Genomic DNA, 20385 nt, shown 5'->3' on the forward strand with positions numbered 1-20385 from the left:
GTGTTCGTTTTGGTTATCTGTGCTGTGTTCCTCTTGGTTATCTGTGCTGCGTTCCTCTTGGTTATCTGTGCTGTGTTCCTTTTAGTTATCTGTGCTATGTTCCTCATGCTTATCTGTGCTGTGTTCCTCATGGTTATCTGTGCTGTGTTCTTGTTTGTTATCCGTGCTGTGTTCCTCTTGGGTTATCTGTGCTGTGTTCTTGTTTGTTATCCGTGCAGTGTTCCTCTTGGGTTATCTGTGCTGTGTTCCACTTGGTAATCTGTGCTGTGTTACTCTTGGTAATCTGTGTTTTGTTTCTCTTGGTTATCCGTGCTGTGTTCCTCTTGGTTATCTGTGCTGTGTTCCTCTTGGTTATCTGTGCTGTGTTCCTCTTGGTTATCTGTGCTGTGTTCCTCTTGGTTATCTGTGCTGTGCTCCTCTTGGTTGTCTCTGCTGCGTTCCTCTTGGTTATCGGTGCTGTGTTCTTCTTGGTTATATGTACTGCGTTCCTCTTGGTTATCTGTGCTGTGTTCCTCTTGGTTATCTGTGCTGTGTTCTTCTTCGTTATCTGTGTTGTGTTTCTCTTGGTTATCCGTGCTGTGTTCCTCTTGTTTATCTGGGCTGTGTTCCTCTTGGTTATCTGTGCTGCGTTCCTCTTGGTTATCCGTGCTGTTGTTCCTTTTGGTTATCTGTGCTGTGTTCCTCTTGGTTTTCTGTGCTGTGTTCGTTTTGGTTATCTGTGCTGTGTTCCTCTTGGTTATCTGTGCTGCGTTCCTCTTGGTTATCTGTGCTGTGTTCTTCTTTGTTATCCGTGCTGTGTTCCTCTTGGTTATCCGTGCTGTGTTCCTCTTGATTATCTGTGCTGTGTTCCTCTTGGTTATCTGTGCTGCGTTCCTCTTGGTTATCTGTGCTGTGTTCCACTTGGTTATATGTGCTGTGTTCCTCTTACTTATCCGTGCTGTGTTCCACTTGGTTATCTGTGCTGTGTTCCTCTTGGTTATATGTGCTGTGTTCCTCTTGGTTATATGTGTTGTGTTCCTCTTGGTTATCCGTGCTGTGTTCCTCTTGGTTATCTGTGCTGTGTTCCTCTTGGTTATCTGTGCTGTGTTCCTCTTGGTTATATGTGCTGTGTTCCTCTTGGTTATCCGTGCTGTGTTCCTCTTGGTTATCTGTGCTGTGTTCCTCTTGGTTATCTGTGCTGTGTTCCTCTTGGTTATTTCTGCTGTGTTCCTCTTGGTTACCTGTGCTGTGTTCCTCTTGGTTATCCGTGCTGTGTTCCTCTTGGTTATATGTGCTGCGTTCCTCTTGGTTATCTCTGCTGTTTTCCTCTTGGTTGTCCGTGCTATGTTCCTCTTGGTTATCTGTCCTGCGTTCTTCTTGGTTATCGGTGCTGTGTTCCTCTTGGTTATATGTGCTGCGTTCTTCTTGGTTATCTGTGCTGTGTTCCTCTTGGTTATCTGTGCTGTGTTCCTCTTGATTATCTGTGCTGTGTTCCTCTTGGTTATCTGTGCTGTGTTCCTCTTGGTTATCCGTGCTGTGTTCCTCTTGTTTATCTGTGCTGTGTTCCTCTTGGTTATCTGTGCTGTGTTCTTCTTTGTTATCTGTGCTGTGTTCCTCTTGGTTATCTGTACTGTGTTCCACTTGGTTATCCGTGCTGTGCTCCTCTTGGTTATCTGTGCTGCGTTCCTCTTGGTTATCGGTGTTGTGTTTCTCTTGGTTATCCGTGCTGTGTTCCTCTTGGTAATCTGTGCTGTGTTCCTCTTGGTTATCTGTGATGTGTTCCTCTTGGTTATCTGTGCTGTGTTCCTTTTGGTTATCTGTGCTGCGCTCCTCTTGGTTACCCGTGCTGTGCTCCTCTTGGGTATCCGTGCTGTGTTCCTCTTGGTTATACGTGCTTTGTTCCTCTTGATTACCCGTGCTGTGTTCCTCTTGGTTATCTGTGCTGTGTTCCTCTTGGTTATCTGTGCTGTGTTCCTCTTGGTTATCTGTGCTGTGTTCCTCTTGGTTATCTGTGCTGTGTTCCTTTTAGTTATCTGTGCTGTGTTCCTCATGCTTATCTGTGCTGTGTTCCTCTTGGTTTTCTGTGCTGTGTTCTTGTTTGTTATCCGTGCTGTGTTCCTCTTGGGTTATCTGTGCTGTGTTCTTGTTTGTTTTCCGTGCTGTGTTCCTCTTGGGTTATCTGTGCTGTGTTCCACTTGGTAATCTGTGCTGTGTTACTCTTGGTAATCTGTGTTGTGTTTCTCTTCGTTATCCGTGCTGTGTTCCTCTTGGTTATCTGTGCTGTGTTCCTCTTGGTTATCTGTGCTGTGTTCCTCTTGGTTATCTGTGCTGTGTTCCTCTTGGTTATCTGTGCTGTGCTCCTCTTGGTTGTCTCTGCTGCGTTCCTCTTGGTTATCGGTGCTGTGTTCCTCTTGTTTATCTGGGCTGTGTTCCTCTTGGTTATCTGTGCTGCGTTCCTCTTGGTTATCCGTGCTGTGTTCCTTTTGGTTATCTGTGCTCTGTTCCTCTTGGTTATCTGTGCTGTGTTCGTTTTGGTTATCTGTGCTGTGTTCCTCTTGGTTATCTGTGCTGCGTTCCTCTTGGTTATCTGTGCTGTGTTCTTCTTTGTTATCCGTGCTGTGTTCCTCTTGGTTATCCGTGCTGTGTTCCTCTTGATTATCTGTGCTGTGTTCCTCTTGGTTATCTGTGCTGTGTTCCTCTTGGTTATCTGTGCTGTGTTCCCCTTGGTTAACCGTGCTGTGTTCCTCTTGATTATCTGTGCTGTGTTCCTCTTGGTTATCTGTGCTGTGTTCCTCTTGGTTATCTGTGCTGTGTTCTTCTTGGTTATCCGTGCTGTGTTCCACTTGGTTATCTGTGCTGTGTTCCTCTTGGTTATATGTGCTGTGTTCCTCTTGGTTATATGTGTTGTGTTCCTCTTGGTTATCCGTGCTGTGTTCCTCTTGGTTATCTGTGCTGTGTTCCTCTTGGTTATATGTGCTGTGTTCCTCTTGGTTATATGTGCTGTGTTCCTCTTGGTTATCCGTGCTGTGTTCCTCTTGGTTATCTGTGCTGTGTTCCTCTTGGTTATCTGTGCTGTGTTCCTCTTGGTTATTTCTGCTGTGTTCCTCTTGGTTACCTGTGCTGTGTTCCTCTTGGTTATCCGTGCCGTGTTCCTCTGGGTTATATGTGCTGCGTTCCTCTTGGTTATCTCTGCTGTTTTCCTCTTGGTTGTCCGTGCTATGCTCCTCTTGGTTATCTGTGCTGCGTTCTTCTTGGTTATCGGTGCTGTGTTCCTCTTGGTTATATGTGCTGCGTTCCTCTTGGTTATCTGTGCTGTGTTCCTCTTGGTTATCTGTGCTGTGTTCCTCTTGGTTATCTGTGCTGTGTTCCTCATGGTTATCTGTGCTGTGTTCCTCTTGGTTATCCGTGCTGTGTTCCTCTTGTTTATCTGTGCTGTGTTCCGCTTGGTTATATCTGTGCTGTGTTCCTCTTGGTTATCTGTGCTGTGTTCTTCTTTGTTATCTGTGTTGTGTTCCTCTTGGTTATCTGTGCTGTGCTCCACTTGGTTATCCGTGCTGTGCTCCTCTTGGTTATCTGTGCTGCGTTCCTCTTGGTTATCGGTGTTGTGTTTCTCTTGGTTATCCGTGCTGTGTTCCTCTTAGTAATCTGTGCTGTGTTCCTCTTGGTTATCTGTGATGTGTTCCTCTTGGTTATCTGTGCTGTGTTCCTCTTGGTTATCTGTGCTGCGTTCCTCTTGGTTACCCGTGCTGTTCTCCTCTTGGGTATCCGTGCTGTGTTCCTCTTGGTTATCTGTGCTTTGTTCCTCTTGATTACCCGTGCTGTGTTCCTCTTGGTTATCTGTGCTGTGTTCCTCTTGGTTATCTGTGCTGTGTTCCTCTTGGTTATCTGTGCTGTGTTCCTCTTGGTTATCTGTGCTGTGTTCCTTTTGGTTATCTGTGCTGTGTTCCTCATGGTTATCTGTGCTGTGTTCCTCTTGGTTATCTGTGCTGTGTTCTTGTTTGTTATCCGTACTGTGTTCCTCTTGGGTTATCTGTGCTGTGTTCTTGTTTGTTATCCGTGCTGTGTTCCTCTTGGGTTATCTGTGCTGTGCTCTTGTTTGTTATCCGAGCTGTGTTCCTCTTGTGTTATATGTGCTGTGTTCCACTTGGTAATCTGTGCTGTGTTACTCTTGGTAATCTGTGTTGGGTTTCTCTTGGTTATCCGTGCTGTGTTCCTCTTGGTTATCTGTGCTGTGTTCCTCTTGGTTATCTGTGCTGTGTTCCTCTTGGTTATCTGTGCTGTGTTCCTCTTGGCTATCTGTGCTGTGCTCCTCTTGGTTGTCTCTGCTGCGTTCCTCTTGGTTATCGGTGCTGTGTTCTTCTTGGTTATATGTACTGCGTTCTTCTTGGTTATCTGTGCTGTGTTCCTCTTGGTTATCTGTGCTGTGTTCTCCTTGGTTATCTGTGTTGTGTTCCTCTTGGTTATCCGTGCTGTGTTCCTCTTGTTTATCTGGGCTGTGTTCCTCTTGGTTATCTGTGCTGCATTCCTCTTGGTTATCCGTGCTGTGTTCCTTTTGGTTATCTGTGCTGTGTTCCTCTTGGTTATCTGTGCTGTAATCGTTTTGGTTATCTGTGCTGTGTTCCTCTTGGTTATCTGTGCTGCGTTCCTCTCGGTTATCTGTGCTGTGTTCTTCTTTGTTATCCGTGCTGTGTTCCTCTTGGTTATCCGTGCTGTGTTCCTCTTGATTATCTGTGCTGTGTTCCTCTTGGTTATCTGTGCTGTGTTCCTCTTGGTTATCCGTGCTGTGTTCCTCTTGATTATCTGTGCTGTGTTCCTCTTGATTGTCTGTGCTGTGTTCCTCTTCGTTATCTGTGCTGTGTTCTTCTTTGTTATCCGTGCTGTGTTCCTTTTGGGTTATCTGTGCTGTGTTCCACTTGGTAATCTGTGCTGTGTTACTCTTGGTAATCTGTGTTGTGTTTCTCTTGGTTATCCGTGCTGTGTTCCTCTTGGTTATCTGTGCTGTGTTCCTCTTGATTATCTGTGCTGTGTTCCTCTTGGTTATCTGTGCTGTGTTCCTCTTGGTTATCCGTGCTGTGTTCCTCTTGTTTATCTGTGCTGTGTTCCTCTTGGTTATCTGTGCTGTGTTCTTCTTTGTTATCTGTGCTGTGTTCCTCTTGGTTATCTGTGCTGTGTTCCACTTGGTTATCCGTGCTGTGCTCCTCTTGGTTATCTGTGCTGCGTTCCTCTTGGTTATCGGTGTTGTGTTTCTCTTGGTTATCCGTGCGGTGTTCCTCTTGGTAATCTGTGCTGTGTTCCTCTTGGTTATCTGTGATGTGTTCCTCTTGGTTATCTGTGCTGTGTTCCTCTTGGTTATCTGTGCTGCGCTCCTCTTGGTTACCCGTGCTGTGCTCCTCTTGGGTATCCGTGCTGTGTTCCTCTTGGTTATCTGTGCTGTGTTCCTCTAGGTTATCTGTGCTGTGTTCCTCTTGGTTATCTGTGCTGTGTTCCTCTAGGTTATCTGTGCTGTGTTCCTTTTAGTTATCTGTGATGTGTTCCTCATGCTTATCTGTGCTGTGTTCCTCTTGGTTATCTGTGCTGTGTTCTTGTTTGTTATCCGTGCTGTGTTCCTCTTGGGTTATCTGTGCTGTGTTCTTGTTTGTTATCCGTGCTGTGTTCCTCTTGGGTTATCTGTGCTGTGTTCCACTTGGTAATCTGTGCTGTGTTACTCTTGGTAATCTGTGTTGTGTTTCTCTTGGTTATCCGTGCTGTGTTCCTCTTGGTTATCTGTGCTGTGTTCCTCTTGGTTATCTGTGCTGTGTTCCTCTTGGTTATCTATGCTGTGTTCCTCTTGGTTATCTGTGCTGTGCTCCTCTTGGTTGTCTCTGCTGCGTTCCTCTTGGTTATCTGTGCTGTGCTCCTCTTGGTTGTCTCTGCTGCGTTCCTCTTGGTTATCTGTGCTGTGTTCCTCTTGGTTATCTGTGCTGTGTTCTTCTTCGTTATCTGTGTTGTGTTCCTCTTGGTTATCTGTGCTGTGTTCTTCTTCGTTATCTGTGTTGTGTTCCTTTTGGTTATCTGTGCTGTGTTCCTCTTGTTTATCTGTGCTGTGTTCGTTATGGTTATCTGTGCTGTGTTCCTCTTGGTTATCCGTGCTGTGTTCCTTTTGGTTATCTGTGCTGTGTTCCTCTTGGTTATCTGTGCTGTGTTCGTTTTGGTTATCTGTGCTGTGTTCTCCTTGGTTATCTGTGTTGTGTTCCTCTTGGTTATCCGTGCTGTGTTCCTCTTGTTTATCGGGGCTGTGTTCCTCTTGGTTATCTGTGCTGCGTTCCTCTTGGTTATCCGTGCTGTGTTCCTTTTGGTTATCTGTGCTGTGTTCCTCTTGGTTATCTGTGCTGTGTTCGTTTTGGTTATCTGTGCTGTGTTCCTCTCGGTTATCTGTGCTGTGTTCTTCTTTGTTATCTGTGCTGTGTTCCTCTTGGTTATCCGTGCTGTGTTCCTCTTGATTATCTGTGCTGTGTTCCTCTTGGTTATCTGTGCTGTGTTCCTCTTGGTTATCCGTGCTGTGTTCCCCTTGGTTATCCGTGCTGTGTTCCTCTTGATTATCTGTGCTGTGTTCCTCTTGATTGTCTGTGCTGTGTTCCTCTTCGTTATCTGTGCTGTGTTCTTCTTTGTTATCCGTGCTGTGTTCCTTTTGGGTTATCTGTGCTGTGTTCCACTTGGTAATCTGTGCTGTGTTACTCTTGGTAATCTGTGTTGTGTTTCTCTTGGTTATCCGTGCTGTGTTCCTCTTGGTTATCTGTGCTGTGTTCCTCTTGATTATCTGTGCTGTGTTCCTCTTGGTTATCTGTGCTGTGTTCCTCTTGGTTATCCGTGCTGTGTTCCTCTTGTTTATCTGTGCTGTGTTCCTCTTGGTTATCTGTGCTGTGTTCTTCTTTGTTATCTGTGCTGTGTTCCTCTTGGTTATCTGTGCTGTGTTCCACTTGGTTATCCGTGCTGTGCTCCTCTTGGTTATCTGTGCTGCGACCCTCTTGGTTATCGGTGTTGTGTTTCTCTTGGTTATCCGTGCTGTGTTCCTCTTGGTAATCTGTGCTGTGTTCCTCTTGGTTATCTGTGATGTGTTCCTCTTGGTTATCTGTGCTGTGTTCCTCTTGGTTATCTGTGCTGCGCTCCTCTTGGTTACCCGTGCTGTGCTCCTCTTGGGTATCCGTGCTGTGTTCCTCTTGGTTATACGTGCTTTGTTCCTCTTGATTACCCGTGCTGTGTTCCTCTTGGTTATCTGTGCTGTGTTCCTCTTGGTTATCTGTGCTGTGTTCCTCTTGGTTATCTGTGCTGTGTTCCTCTTGGTTATCTGTGCTGTGTTCCTTTTAGTTATCTGTGCTGTGTTCCTCATGCTTATCTGTGCTGTGTTCCTCTTGGTTATCTGTGCTGTGTTCTTGTTTGTTATCCGTGCTGTGTTCCTCTTGGGTTATCTGTGCTGTGTTCTTGTTTGTTATCCGTGCTGTGTTCCTCTTGGGTTATCTGTGCTGTGTTCCACTTGGTAATCTGTGCTGTGTTACTCTTGGTAATCTGTGTTGTGTTTCTCTTGGTTATCCGTGCTGTGTTCCTCTTGGTTATCTGTGCTGTGTTCCTCTTGGTTATCTGTGCTGTGTTCCTCTTGGTTATCTATGCTGTGTTCCTCTTGGTTATCTGTGCTGTGCTCCTCTTGGTTGTCTCTGCTGCGTTCCTCTTGGTTATCGGTGCTGTGTTCTTCTTGGTTATATGTACTGCGTTCCTCTTGGTTATCTGTGCTGTGTTCCTCTTGGTTATCTGTGCTGTGTTCTTCTTCGTTATCTGTGTTGTGTTCCTTTTGGTTATCTGTGCTGTGTTCCTCTTGGTTATCTGTGCTGTGTTCGTTATGGTTATCTGTGCTGTGTTCCTCTTGGTTATCCGTGCTGTGTTCCTTTTGGTTATCTGTGCTGTGTTCCTCTTGGTTATCTGTGCTGTGTTCGTTTTGGTTATCTGTGCTGTGTTCCTCTTGGTTATCTGTGCTGTGTTCCTCTTGGTTATCCGTGCTGAGTTCCTCTTGTTTATCTGGGCTGTGTTCCTCTTGGTTATCTGTGCTGCGTTCCTCTTGGTTATCCGTGCTGTGTTCCTTTTGGTTATCTGTGCTGTGTTCCTCTTGGTTATCTGTGCTGTGTTCGTTTTGGTTATCTGTGCTGTGTTCCTCTTGGTTATCTGTGCTGCGTTCCTCTTGGTTATCTGTGCTGTGTTCCTTTTAGTTATCTGTGCTATGTTCCTCATGCTTATCTGTGCTGTGTTCCTCATGGTTATCTGTGCTGTGTTCTTGTTTGTTATCCGTGCTGTGTTCCTCTTGGGTTATCTGTGCTGTGTTCTTGTTTGTTATCCGTGCAGTGTTCCTCTTGGGTTATCTGTGCTGTGTTCCACTTGGTAATCTGTGCTGTGTTACTCTTGGTAATCTGTGTTTTGTTTCTCTTGGTTATCCGTGCTGTGTTCCTCTTGGTTATCTGTGCTGTGTTCCTCTTGGTTATCTGTGCTGTGTTCCTCTTGGTTATCTGTGCTGTGTTCCTCTTGGTTATCTGTGCTGTGCTCCTCTTGGTTGTCTCTGCTGCGTTCCTCTTGGTTATCGGTGCTGTGTTCTTCTTGGTTATATGTACTGCGTTCCTCTTGGTTATCTGTGCTGTGTTCCTCTTGGTTATCTGTGCTGTGTTCTTCTTCGTTATCTGTGTTGTGTTTCTCTTGGTTATCCGTGCTGTGTTCCTCTTGTTTATCTGGGCTGTGTTCCTCTTGGTTATCTGTGCTGCGTTCCTCTTGGTTATCCGTGCTGTTGTTCCTTTTGGTTATCTGTGCTGTGTTCCTCTTGGTTTTCTGTGCTGTGTTCGTTTTGGTTATCTGTGCTGTGTTCCTCTTGGTTATCTGTGCTGCGTTCCTCTTGGTTATCTGTGCTGTGTTCTTCTTTGTTATCCGTGCTGTGTTCCTCTTGGTTATCCGTGCTGTGTTCCTCTTGATTATCTGTGCTGTGTTCCTCTTGGTTATCTGTGCTGCGTTCCTCTTGGTTATCTGTGCTGTGTTCCACTTGGTTATATGTGCTGTGTTCCTCTTACTTATCCGTGCTGTGTTCCACTTGGTTATCTGTGCTGTGTTCCTCTTGGTTATATGTGCTGTGTTCCTCTTGGTTATATGTGTTGTGTTCCTCTTGGTTATCCGTGCTGTGTTCCTCTTGGTTATCTGTGCTGTGTTCCTCTTGGTTATCTGTGCTGTGTTCCTCTTGGTTATATGTGCTGTGTTCCTCTTGGTTATCCGTGCTGTGTTCCTCTTGGTTATCTGTGCTGTGTTCCTCTTGGTTATCTGTGCTGTGTTCCTCTTGGTTATTTCTGCTGTGTTCCTCTTGGTTACCTGTGCTGTGTTCCTCTTGGTTATCCGTGCTGTGTTCCTCTTGGTTATATGTGCTGCGTTCCTCTTGGTTATCTCTGCTGTTTTCCTCTTGGTTGTCCGTGCTATGTTCCTCTTGGTTATCTGTCCTGCGTTCTTCTTGGTTATCGGTGCTGTGTTCCTCTTGGTTATATGTGCTGCGTTCTTCTTGGTTATCTGTGCTGTGTTCCTCTTGGTTATCTGTGCTGTGTTCCTCTTGATTATCTGTGCTGTGTTCCTCTTGGTTATCTGTGCTGTGTTCCTCTTGGTTATCCGTGCTGTGTTCCTCTTGTTTATCTGTGCTGTGTTCCTCTTGGTTATCTGTGCTGTGTTCTTCTTTGTTATCTGTGCTGTGTTCCTCTTGGTTATCTGTACTGTGTTCCACTTGGTTATCCGTGCTGTGCTCCTCTTGGTTATCTGTGCTGCGTTCCTCTTGGTTATCGGTGTTGTGTTTCTCTTGGTTATCCGTGCTGTGTTCCTCTTGGTAATCTGTGCTGTGTTCCTCTTGGTTATCTGTGATGTGTTCCTCTTGGTTATCTGTGCTGTGTTCCTTTTGGTTATCTGTGCTGCGCTCCTCTTGGTTACCCGTGCTGTGCTCCTCTTGGGTATCCGTGCTGTGTTCCTCTTGGTTATACGTGCTTTGTTCCTCTTGATTACCCGTGCTGTGTTCCTCTTGGTTATCTGTGCTGTGTTCCTCTTGGTTATCTGTGCTGTGTTCCTCTTGGTTATCTGTGCTGTGTTCCTCTTGGTTATCTGTGCTGTGTTCCTTTTAGTTATCTGTGCTGTGTTCCTCATGCTTATCTGTGCTGTGTTCCTCTTGGTTTTCTGTGCTGTGTTCTTGTTTGTTATCCGTGCTGTGTTCCTCTTGGGTTATCTGTGCTGTGTTCTTGTTTGTTTTCCGTGCTGTGTTCCTCTTGGGTTATCTGTGCTGTGTTCCACTTGGTAATCTGTGCTGTGTTACTCTTGGTAATCTGTGTTGTGTTTCTCTTCGTTATCCGTGCTGTGTTCCTCTTGGTTATCTGTGCTGTGTTCCTCTTGGTTATCTGTGCTGTGTTCCTCTTGGTTATCTGTGCTGTGTTCCTCTTGGTTATCTGTGCTGTGCTCCTCTTGGTTGTCTCTGCTGCGTTCCTCTTGGTTATCGGTGCTGTGTTCCTCTTGTTTATCTGGGCTGTGTTCCTCTTGGTTATCTGTGCTGCGTTCCTCTTGGTTATCCGTGCTGTGTTCCTTTTGGTTATCTGTGCTCTGTTCCTCTTGGTTATCTGTGCTGTGTTCGTTTTGGTTATCTGTGCTGTGTTCCTCTTGGTTATCTGTGCTGCGTTCCTCTTGGTTATCTGTGCTGTGTTCTTCTTTGTTATCCGTGCTGTGTTCCTCTTGGTTATCCGTGCTGTGTTCCTCTTGATTATCTGTGCTGTGTTCCTCTTGGTTATCTGTGCTGTGTTCCTCTTGGTTATCTGTGCTGTGTTCCCCTTGGTTAACCGTGCTGTGTTCCTCTTGATTATCTGTGCTGTGTTCCTCTTGGTTATCTGTGCTGTGTTCCTCTTGGTTATCTGTGCTGTGTTCTTCTTGGTTATCCGTGCTGTGTTCCACTTGGTTATCTGTGCTGTGTTCCTCTTGGTTATATGTGCTGTGTTCCTCTTGGTTATATGTGTTGTGTTCCTCTTGGTTATCCGTGCTGTGTTCCTCTTGGTTATCTGTGCTGTGTTCCTCTTGGTTATATGTGCTGTGTTCCTCTTGGTTATATGTGCTGTGTTCCTCTTGGTTATCCGTGCTGTGTTCCTCTTGGTTATCTGTGCTGTGTTCCTCTTGGTTATCTGTGCTGTGTTCCTCTTGGTTATTTCTGCTGTGTTCCTCTTGGTTACCTGTGCTGTGTTCCTCTTGGTTATCCGTGCCGTGTTCCTCTGGGTTATATGTGCTGCGTTCCTCTTGGTTATCTCTGCTGTTTTCCTCTTGGTTGTCCGTGCTATGCTCCTCTTGGTTATCTGTGCTGCGTTCTTCTTGGTTATCGGTGCTGTGTTCCTCTTGGTTATATGTGCTGCGTTCCTCTTGGTTATCTGTGCTGTGTTCCTCTTGGTTATCTGTGCTGTGTTCCTCTTGGTTATCTGTGCTGTGTTCCTCATGGTTATCTGTGCTGTGTTCCTCTTGGTTATCCGTGCTGTGTTCCTCTTGTTTATCTGTGCTGTGTTCCGCTTGGTTATATCTGTGCTGTGTTCCTCTTGGTTATCTGTGCTGTGTTCTTCTTTGTTATCTGTGTTGTGTTCCTCTTGGTTATCTGTGCTGTGCTCCACTTGGTTATCCGTGCTGTGCTCCTCTTGGTTATCTGTGCTGCGTTCCTCTTGGTTATCGGTGTTGTGTTTCTCTTGGTTATCCGTGCTGTGTTCCTCTTAGTAATCTGTGCTGTGTTCCTCTTGGTTATCTGTGATGTGTTCCTCTTGGTTATCTGTGCTGTGTTCCTCTTGGTTATCTGTGCTGCGTTCCTCTTGGTTACCCGTGCTGTTCTCCTCTTGGGTATCCGTGCTGTGTTCCTCTTGGTTATCTGTGCTTTGTTCCTCTTGATTACCCGTGCTGTGTTCCTCTTGGTTATCTGTGCTGTGTTCCTCTTGGTTATCTGTGCTGTGTTCCTCTTGGTTATCTGTGCTGTGTTCCTCTTGGTTATCTGTGCTGTGTTCCTTTTGGTTATCTGTGCTGTGTTCCTCATGGTTATCTGTGCTGTGTTCCTCTTGGTTATCTGTGCTGTGTTCTTGTTTGTTATCCGTACTGTGTTCCTCTTGGGTTATCTGTGCTGTGTTCTTGTTTGTTATCCGTGCTGTGTTCCTCTTGGGTTATCTGTGCTGTGCTCTTGTTTGTTATCCGAGCTGTGTTCCTCTTGTGTTATATGTGCTGTGTTCCACTTGGTAATCTGTGCTGTGTTACTCTTGGTAATCTGTGTTGGGTTTCTCTTGGTTATCCGTGCTGTGTTCCTCTTGGTTATCTGTGCTGTGTTCCTCTTGGTTATCTGTGCTGTGTTCCTCTTGGTTATCTGTGCTGTGTTCCTCTTGGCTATCTGTGCTGTGCTCCTCTTGGTTGTCTCTGCTGCGTTCCTCTTGGTTATCGGTGCTGTGTTCTTCTTGGTTATATGTACTGCGTTCTTCTTGGTTATCTGTGCTGTGTTCCTCTTGGTTATCTGTGCTGTGTTCTCCTTGGTTATCTGTGTTGTGTTCCTCTTGGTTATCCGTGCTGTGTTCCTCTTGTTTATCTGGGCTGTGTTCCTCTTGGTTATCTGTGCTGCATTCCTCTTGGTTATCCGTGCTGTGTTCCTTTTGGTTATCTGTGCTGTGTTCCTCTTGGTTATCTGTGCTGTGTTCGTTTTGGTTATCTGTGCTGTGTTCCTCTTGGTTATCTGTGCTGCGTTCCTCTCGGTTATCTGTGCTGTGTTCTTCTTTGTTATCCGTGCTGTGTTCCTTTTGGTTATCCGTGCTGTGTTCCTCTTGATTATCTGTGCTGTGTTCCTCTTGGTTATCTGTGCTGTGTTCCTCTTGGTTATCCGTGCTGTGTTCCTCTTGATTATCTGTGCTGTGTTCCTCTTGATTGTCTGTGCTGTGTTCCTCTTCGTTATCTGTGCTGTGTTCTTCTTTGTTATCCGTGCTGTGTTCCTTTTGGGTTATCTGTGCTGTGTTCCACTTGGTAATCTGTGCTGTGTTACTCTTGGTAATCTGTGTTGTGTTTCTCTTGGTTATCCGTGCTGTGTTCCTCTTGGTTATCTGTGCTGTGTTCCTCTTGATTATCTGTGCTGTGTTCCTCTTGGTTATCTGTGCTGTGTTCCTCTTGGTTATCCGTGCTGTGTTCCTCTTGTTTATCTGTGCTGTGTTCCTCTTGGTTATCTGTGCTGTGTTCTTCTTTGTTATCTGTGCTGTGTTCCTCTTGGTTATCTGTGCTGTGTTCCACTTGGTTATCCGTGCTGTGCTCCTCTTGGTTATCTGTGCTGCGTTCCTCTTGGTTATCGGTGTTGTGTTTCTCTTGGTTATCCGTGCGGTGTTCCTCTTGGTAATCTGTGCTGTGTTCCTCTTGGTTATCTGTGATGTGTTCCTCTTGGTTATCTGTGCTGTGTTCCTCTTGGTTATCTGTGCTGCGCTCCTCTTGGTTACCCGTGCTGTGCTCCTCTTGGGTATCCGTGCTGTGTTCCTCTTGGTTATACGTGCTTTGTTCCTCTTGATTACCCGTGCTGTGTTCCTCTTGGTTATCTGTGCTGTGTTCCTCTTGGTTATCTGTGCTGTGTTCCTCTTGGTTATCTGTGCTGTGTTCCTCTAGGTTATCTGTGCTGTGTTCCTTTTAGTTATCTGTGATGTGTTCCTCATGCTTATCTGTGCTGTGTTCCTCTTGGTTATCTGTGCTGTGTTCTTGTTTGTTATCCGTGCTGTGTTCCTCTTGGGTTATCTGTGCTGTGTTCTTGTTTGTTATCCGTGCTGTGTTCCTCTTGGGTTATCTGTGCTGTGTTCCACTTGGTAATCTGTGCTGTGTTACTCTTGGTAATCTGTGTTGTGTTTCTCTTGGTTATCCGTGCTGTGTTCCTCTTGGTTATCTGTGCTGTGTTCCTCTTGGTTATCTGTGCTGTGTTCCTCTTGGTTATCTATGCTGTGTTCCTCTTGGTTATCTGTGCTGTGCTCCTCTTGGTTGTCTCTGCTGCGTTCCTCTTGGTTATCTGTGCTGTGCTCCTCTTGGTTGTCTCTGCTGCGTTCCTCTTGGTTATCTGTGCTGTGTTCCTCTTGGTTATCTGTGCTGTGTTCTTCTTCGTTATCTGTGTTGTGTTCCTCTTGGTTATCTGTGCTGTGTTCTTCTTCGTTATCTGTGTTGTGTTCCTTTTGGTTATCTGTGCTGTGTTCCTCTTGTTTATCTGTGCTGTGTTCGTTATGGTTATCTGTGCTGTGTTCCTCTTGGTTATCCGTGCTGTGTTCCTTTTGGTTATCTGTGCTGTGTTCCTCTTGGTTATCTGTGCTGTGTTCGTTTTGGTTATCTGTGCTGTGTTCCTCTTGGTTATCTGTGCTGTGTTCCTCTTGGTTATCCGTGCTGAGTTCCTCTTGTTTATCTGGGCTGTGTTCCTCTTGGTTATCTGTGCTGCGTTCCTCTTGGTTATCCGTGCTGTGTTCCTTTTGGTTATCTGTGCTGTGTTCCTCTTGGTTATCTGTGCTGTGTTCGTTTTGGTTATCTGTGCTGTGTTCCTCTTGGTTATCTGTGCTGCGTTCCTCTTGGTTATCTATGCTGTGTTCCTTTTAGTTATCTGTGCTATGTTCCTCATGCTTATCTGTGCTGTGTTCCTCTTGGTTATCTGTGCTGTGTTCTTGTTTGTTATCCGTGCTGTGTTCCTCTTGGGTTATCTGTGCTGTGTTCTTGTTTGTTATCCGTGCAGTGTTCCTCTTGGGTTATCTGTGCTGTGTTCCACTTGGTAATCTGTGCTGTGTTACTCTTGGTAATCTGTGTTTTGTTTCTCTTGGTTATCCGTGCTGTGTTCCTCTTGGTTATCTGTGCTGTGTTCCTCTTGGTTATCTGTGCTGTGTTCCTCTTGGTTATCTGTGCTGTGTTCCTCTTGGTTATCTGTGCTGTGCTCCTCTTGGTTGTCTCTGCTGCGTTCCTCTTGGTAATCGGTGCTGTGTTCTTCTTGGTTATATGTACTGCGTTCCTCTTGGTTATCTGTGCTGTGTTCCTCTTGGTTATCTGTGCTGTGTTCTTCTTCGTTATCTGTGTTGTGTTTCTCTTGGTTATCCGTGCTGTGTTCCTCTTGTTTATCTGGGCTGTGTTCCTCTTGGTTATCTGTGCTGCGTTCCTCTTGGTTATCCGTGCTGTTGTTCCTTTTGGTTATCTGTGCTGTGTTCCTCTTGGTTTTCTGTGCTGTGTTCGTTTTGGTTATCTGTGCTGTGTTCCTCTTGGTTATCTGTGCTGCGTTCCTCTTGGTTATCTGTGCTGTGTTCTTCTTTGTTATCCGTGCTGTGTTCCTCTTGGTTATCCGTGCTGTGTTCCTCTTGATTATCTGTGCTGTGTTCCTCTTGGTTATCTGTGCTGCGTTCCTCTTGGTTATCTGTGCTGTGTTCCACTTGGTTATATGTGCTGTGTTCCTCTTACTTATCCGTGTTGTGTTCCACTTGGTTATATGTGCTGTGTTCCTCTTGGTTATCCGTGCTGTGTTCCTCTTGGTTATCTGTGCTGTGTTCCTCTTGGTTATCTGTGATGTGTTCCTCTTGGTTATTTCTGCTGTGTTCCTCTTGGTTACCTGTGCTGTGTTCCTCTTGGTTATCCGTGCTGTGTTCCTCTTGGTTATATGTGCTGCGTTCCTCTTGGTTATCTCTGCTGTTTTCCTCTTGGTTGTCCGTGCTATGTTCCTCTTGGTTATCTGTCCTGCGTTCTTCTTGGTTATCGGTGCTGTGTTCCTCTTGGTTATATGTGCTGCGTTCCTCTTGGTTATCTGTGCTGTGTTCCTCTTGGTTATCTGTGCTGTGTTCCTCTTGATTATCTGTGCTGTGTTCCTCTTGGTTATCTGTGCTGTGTTCCTCTTGGTTATCCGTGCTGTGTTCCTCTTGTTTATCTGTGCTGTGTTCCTCTTGGTTATCTGTGCTGTGTTCTTCTTTGTTATCTGTGCTGTGTTCCTCTTGGTTATCTGTGCTGTGTTCCACTTGGTTATCCGTGCTGTGCTCCTCTTGGTTATCTGTGCTGCGTTCCTCTTGGTTATCGGTGTTGTGTTTCTCTTGGTTATCCGTGCTGTGTTCCTCTTGGTAATCTGTGCTGTGTTCCTCTTGGTTATCTGTGATGTGTTCCTCTTGGTTATCTGTGCTGTGTTCCTCTTGGTAATCTTTGCTGCGCTCCTCTTGGTTACCCGTGCTGTGCTCCTCTTGGGTATCCGTGCTGTGTTCCTCTTGGTTATACGTGCTTTGTTCCTCTTGATTACCCGTGCTGTGTTCCTCTTGGTTATCTGTGCTGTGTTCCTCTTGGTTATCTGTGCTGTGTTCCTCTTGGTTATCTGTGCTGTGTTCCTCTTGGTTATCTGTGCTGTGTTCCTTTTAGTTATCTGTGCTGTGTTCCTCATGCTTATCTGTGCTGTGTTCCTCTTGGTTTTCTGTGCTGTGTTCTTGTTTGTTATCCGTGCTGTGTTCCTCTTGGGTTATCTGTGCTGTGTTCTTGTTTGTTATCCGTGCTGTGTTCCTCTTGGGTTATCTGTGCTGTGTTCCACTTGGTAATCTGTGCTGTGTTACTCTTGGTAATCTGTGTTTTGTTTCTCTTGGTTATCCGTGCTGTGTTCCTCTTGGTTATCTGTGCTGTGTTCCTCTTGGTTATCTGTGCTGTGTTCCTCTTGGTTATCTGTGCTGTGTTCCTCTTGGTTATCTGTGCTGTGCTCCTCTTGCTTGTCTCTGCTGCGTTCCTCTTGGTAATCGGTGCTGTGTTCTTCTTGGTTATATGTACTGCGTTCCTCTTGGTTATCTGTGCTGTGTTCCTCTTGCTTATCTGTGCTGTGTTCTTCTTCGTTATCTGTGATGTGTTTCTCTTGGTTATCCGTGCTGTGTTCCTCTTGTTTATCTGGGCTGTGTTCCTCTTGGTTATCTGTGCTGCGTTCCTCTTGGTTATCCGTGCTGTTGTTCCTTTTGGTTATCTGTGCTGTGTTCCTCTTGGTTTTCTGTGCTGTGTTCGTTTTGGTTATCTGTGCTGTGTTCCTCTTGGTTATCTGTGCTGCGTTCCTCTTGGTTATCTGTGCTGTGTTCTTCTTTGTTATCCGTGCTGTGTTCCTCTTGGTTATCCGTGCTGTGTTCCTCTTGATTATCTGTGCTGTGTTCCTCATGCTTATCTGTGCTGTGTTCCTCTTGGTTATCTGTGCTGTGTTCTTGTTTGTTATCCGTGCTGTGTTCCTCTTGGGTTATCTGTGCTGTGTTCTTGTTTGTTATCCGTGCTGTGTTCCTCTTGGGTTATCTGTGCTGTGTTCCACTTGGTAATCTGTTCTGTGTTACTCTTGGTAATCTGTGTTGTGTTTCTCTTGGTTATCCGTGCTGTGTTCCTCTTGGTTATCTGTGCTGTGTTCCTCTTGGTTATCTGTGCTGTGTTCCTCTTGGTTATCTATGCTGTGTTCCTCTTGGTTATCTGTGCTGTGCTCCTCTTGGTTGTCTCTGCTGCGTTCCTCTTGGTTATCTGTGCTGTGCTCCTCTTGGTTGTCTCTGCTGCGTTCCTCTTGGTTATCTGTGCTGTGTTCCTCTAGGTTATCTGTGCTGTGTTCCTTTTAGTTATCTGTGCTGTGTTCCTCATGCTTATCTGTGCTGTGTTCCTCTTGGTTATCTGTGCTGTGTTCTTGTTTGTTATCCGTGCTGTGTTACTCTTGGGTTATCTGTGCTGTGTTCTTGTTTGTTATCCGTGCTGTGTTCCTCTTGGGTTATCTGTGCTGTGTTCCACTTGGTAATCTGTGCTGTGTTACTCTTGGTAATCTGTGTTGTGTTTCTCTTGGTTATCCGTGCTGTGTTCCTCTTGGTTATCTGTGCTGTGTTCCTCTTGGTTATCTGTGCTGTGTTCCTCTTGGTTATCTATGCTGTGTTCCTCTTGGTTATCTGTGCTGTGCTCCTCTTGGTTGTCTCTGCTGCGTTCCTCTTGGTTATCTGTGCTGTGCTCCTCTTGGTTGTCTCTGCTGCGTTCCTCTTGGTTATCTGTGCTGTGTTCCTCTTGGTTATCTGTGCTGTGTTCTTCTTCGTTATCTGTGTTGTGTTCCTCTTGGTTATCTGTGCTGTGTTCTTCTTCGTTATCTGTGTTGTGTTCCTTTTGGTTATCTGTGCTGTGTTCCTCTTGGTTATCTGTGCTGTGTTCGTTATGGTTATCTGTGCTGTGTTCCTCTTGGTTATCCGTGCTGTGTTCCTTTTGGTTATCTGTGCTGTGTTCCTCTTGGTTATCTGTGCTGTGTTCGTTTTGGTTATCTGTGCTGTGTTCCTCTTGGTTATCTGTGCTGTGTTCCTCTTGGTTATCCGTGCTGAGTTCCTCTTGTTTATCTGGGCTGTGTTCCTCTTGGTTATCTGTGCTGCGTTCCTCTTGGTTATCCGTGCTGTGTTCCTTTTGGTTATCTGTGCTGTGTTCCTCTTGGTTATCTGTGCTGTGTTCGTTTTGGTTATCTGTGCTGTGTTCCTCTTGGTTATCTGTGCTGCGTTCCTCTTGGTTATCTATGCTGTGTTCCTTTTAGTTATCTGTGCTATGTTCCTCATGCTTATCTGTGCTGTGTTCCTCTTGGTTATCTGTGCTGTGTTCTTGTTTGTTATCCGTGCTGTGTTCCTCTTGGGTTATCTGTGCTGTGTTCTTGTTTGTTATCCGTGCAGTGTTCCTCTTGGGTTATCTGTGCTGTGTTCCACTTGGTAATCTGTGCTGTGTTACTCTTGGTAATCTGTGTTTTGTTTCTCTTGGTTATCCGTGCTGTGTTCCTCTTGGTTATCTGTGCTGTGTTCCTCTTGGTTATCTGTGCTGTGTTCCTCTTGGTTATCTGTGCTGTGTTCCTCTTGGTTATCTGTGCTGTGCTCCTCTTGGTTGTCTCTGCTGCGTTCCTCTTGGTAATCGGTGCTGTGTTCTTCTTCGTTATATGTACTGCGTTCCTCTTGGTTATCTGTGCTGTGTTCCTCTTGGTTATCTGTGCTGTGTTCTTCTTCGTTATCTGTGTTGTGTTTCTCTTGGTTATCCGTGCTGTGTTCCTCTTGTTTATCTGGGCTGTGTTCCTCTTGGTTATCTGTGCTGCGTTCCTCTTGGTTATCCGTGCTGTTGTTCCTTTTGGTTATCTGTGCTGTGTTCCTCTTGGTTTTCTGTGCTGTGTTCGTTTTGGTTATCTGTGCTGTGTTCCTCTTGGTTATCTGTGCTGCGTTCCTCTTGGTTATCTGTGCTGTGTTCTTCTTTGTTATCCGTGCTGTGTTCCTCTTGGTTATCCGTGCTGTGTTCCTCTTGATTATCTGTGCTGTGTTCCTCTTGGTTATCTGTGCTGAGTTCCTCTTGGTTATCTGTGCTGTGTTCCACTTGGTTATATGTGCTGTGTACCTCTTACTTATCCGTGCTGTGTTCCACTTGGTTATCTGTGTTGTGTTCCTCTTGGTTATCCGTGCTGTGTTCCTCTTGGTTATCTGTGCTGTGTTCCTCTTGGTTATCTGTGCTGTGTTCCTCTTGGTTATATGTCCTGTGTTCCTCTTGGTTATCCGTGCTGTGTTCCTCTTGGTTATCTGTGCTGTGTTCCTCTTGGTTATCTGTGCTGTGTTCCTCTTGGTTATTTCTGCTGTGTTCCTCTTGGTTACCTGTGCTGTGTTCCTCTTGGTTATCCGTGCTGTGTTCCTCTTGGTTATATGTGCTGCGTTCCTCTTGGTTATCTCTGCTGTTTTCCTCTTGGTTGTCCGTGCTATGTTCCTCTTGGTTATCTGTCCTGCGTTCTTCTTGGTTATCGGTGCTGTGTTCCTCTTGGTTATATGTGCTGCGTTCCTCTTGGTTATCTGTGCTGTGTTCCTCTTGGTTATCTGTGCTGTGTTCCTCTTGATTATCTGTGCTGTGTTCCTCTTGGTTATCTGTGCTGTGTTCCTCTTGGTTATCCGTGCTGTGTTCCTCTTGTTTATCTGTGCTGTGTTCCTCTTGGTTATCTGTGCTGTGTTCTTCTTTGTTATCTGTGCTGTGTTCCTCTTGGTTATCTGTGCTGTGTTCCACTTGGTTATCCGTGCTTTGCTCCTCTTGGTTATCTGTGCTGCGTTCCTCTTGGTTATCGGTGACGTGTTTCTCTTGGTTATCCGTGCTGTGTTCCTCTTGGTAATCTGTGCTGTGTTCCTCTTGGTTATCTGTGATGTGTTCCTCTTGGTTATCTGTGCTGTGTTCCTCTTGGTTATCTGTGCTGCGCTCCTCTTGGTTACCCGTGCTGTGCTCCTCTTGGGTATCCGTGCTGTGTTCCTCTTGGTTATACGTGCTTTGTTCCTCTTGATTACCCGTGCTGTGTTCCTCTTGGTTATCTGTGCTGTGTTCCTCTTGGTTATCTGTGCTGTGTTCCTCTTGGTTATCTTTGCTGTGTTCCTCTTGGTT

General features: G+C 45.7%; 1 protein-coding gene across 1 annotated transcript in view; it reads right to left on the reverse strand.

Moving 5' to 3' along the window:
• Positions 1–20385, reverse strand: part of LOC138357815 (filaggrin-like) — a 106224-nt gene that overhangs the window by 44955 nt on the left and 40884 nt on the right. Inside the window, exons 17-46 of the mRNA XM_069314992.1 lie at positions 20034–20344; positions 19626–19835; positions 18721–18994; positions 17783–18037; positions 17325–17579; positions 16578–17057; positions 15992–16326; positions 15608–15817; positions 14799–15072; positions 13861–14115; positions 13275–13657; positions 12274–12619; positions 11759–11973; positions 11223–11438; positions 10325–10550; positions 9739–10073; positions 9355–9588; positions 8402–8675; positions 7936–8078; positions 7512–7785; positions 6980–7260; positions 5685–5958; positions 5147–5481; positions 4146–4491; positions 3631–3845; positions 3095–3310; positions 2197–2422; positions 1611–1945; positions 1227–1460; positions 274–547 (exon numbers count right to left, since the gene is read on the reverse strand). Of these exons, the coding sequence (XP_069171093.1) occupies positions 274–547; positions 1227–1460; positions 1611–1945; positions 2197–2422; positions 3095–3310; positions 3631–3845; positions 4146–4491; positions 5147–5481; positions 5685–5958; positions 6980–7260; positions 7512–7785; positions 7936–8078; positions 8402–8675; positions 9355–9588; positions 9739–10073; positions 10325–10550; positions 11223–11438; positions 11759–11973; positions 12274–12619; positions 13275–13657; positions 13861–14115; positions 14799–15072; positions 15608–15817; positions 15992–16326; positions 16578–17057; positions 17325–17579; positions 17783–18037; positions 18721–18994; positions 19626–19835; positions 20034–20344 (8241 nt within the window). The remainder of the gene's footprint in view (positions 1–273; positions 548–1226; positions 1461–1610; positions 1946–2196; positions 2423–3094; positions 3311–3630; positions 3846–4145; positions 4492–5146; positions 5482–5684; positions 5959–6979; positions 7261–7511; positions 7786–7935; positions 8079–8401; positions 8676–9354; positions 9589–9738; positions 10074–10324; positions 10551–11222; positions 11439–11758; positions 11974–12273; positions 12620–13274; positions 13658–13860; positions 14116–14798; positions 15073–15607; positions 15818–15991; positions 16327–16577; positions 17058–17324; positions 17580–17782; positions 18038–18720; positions 18995–19625; positions 19836–20033; positions 20345–20385) is intronic.

This window comes from Procambarus clarkii, chromosome 80 (assembly GCF_040958095.1).
Source record: "Procambarus clarkii isolate CNS0578487 chromosome 80, FALCON_Pclarkii_2.0, whole genome shotgun sequence".
Classification (NCBI taxonomy): Eukaryota; Metazoa; Arthropoda; class Malacostraca; order Decapoda; family Cambaridae; genus Procambarus; species Procambarus clarkii.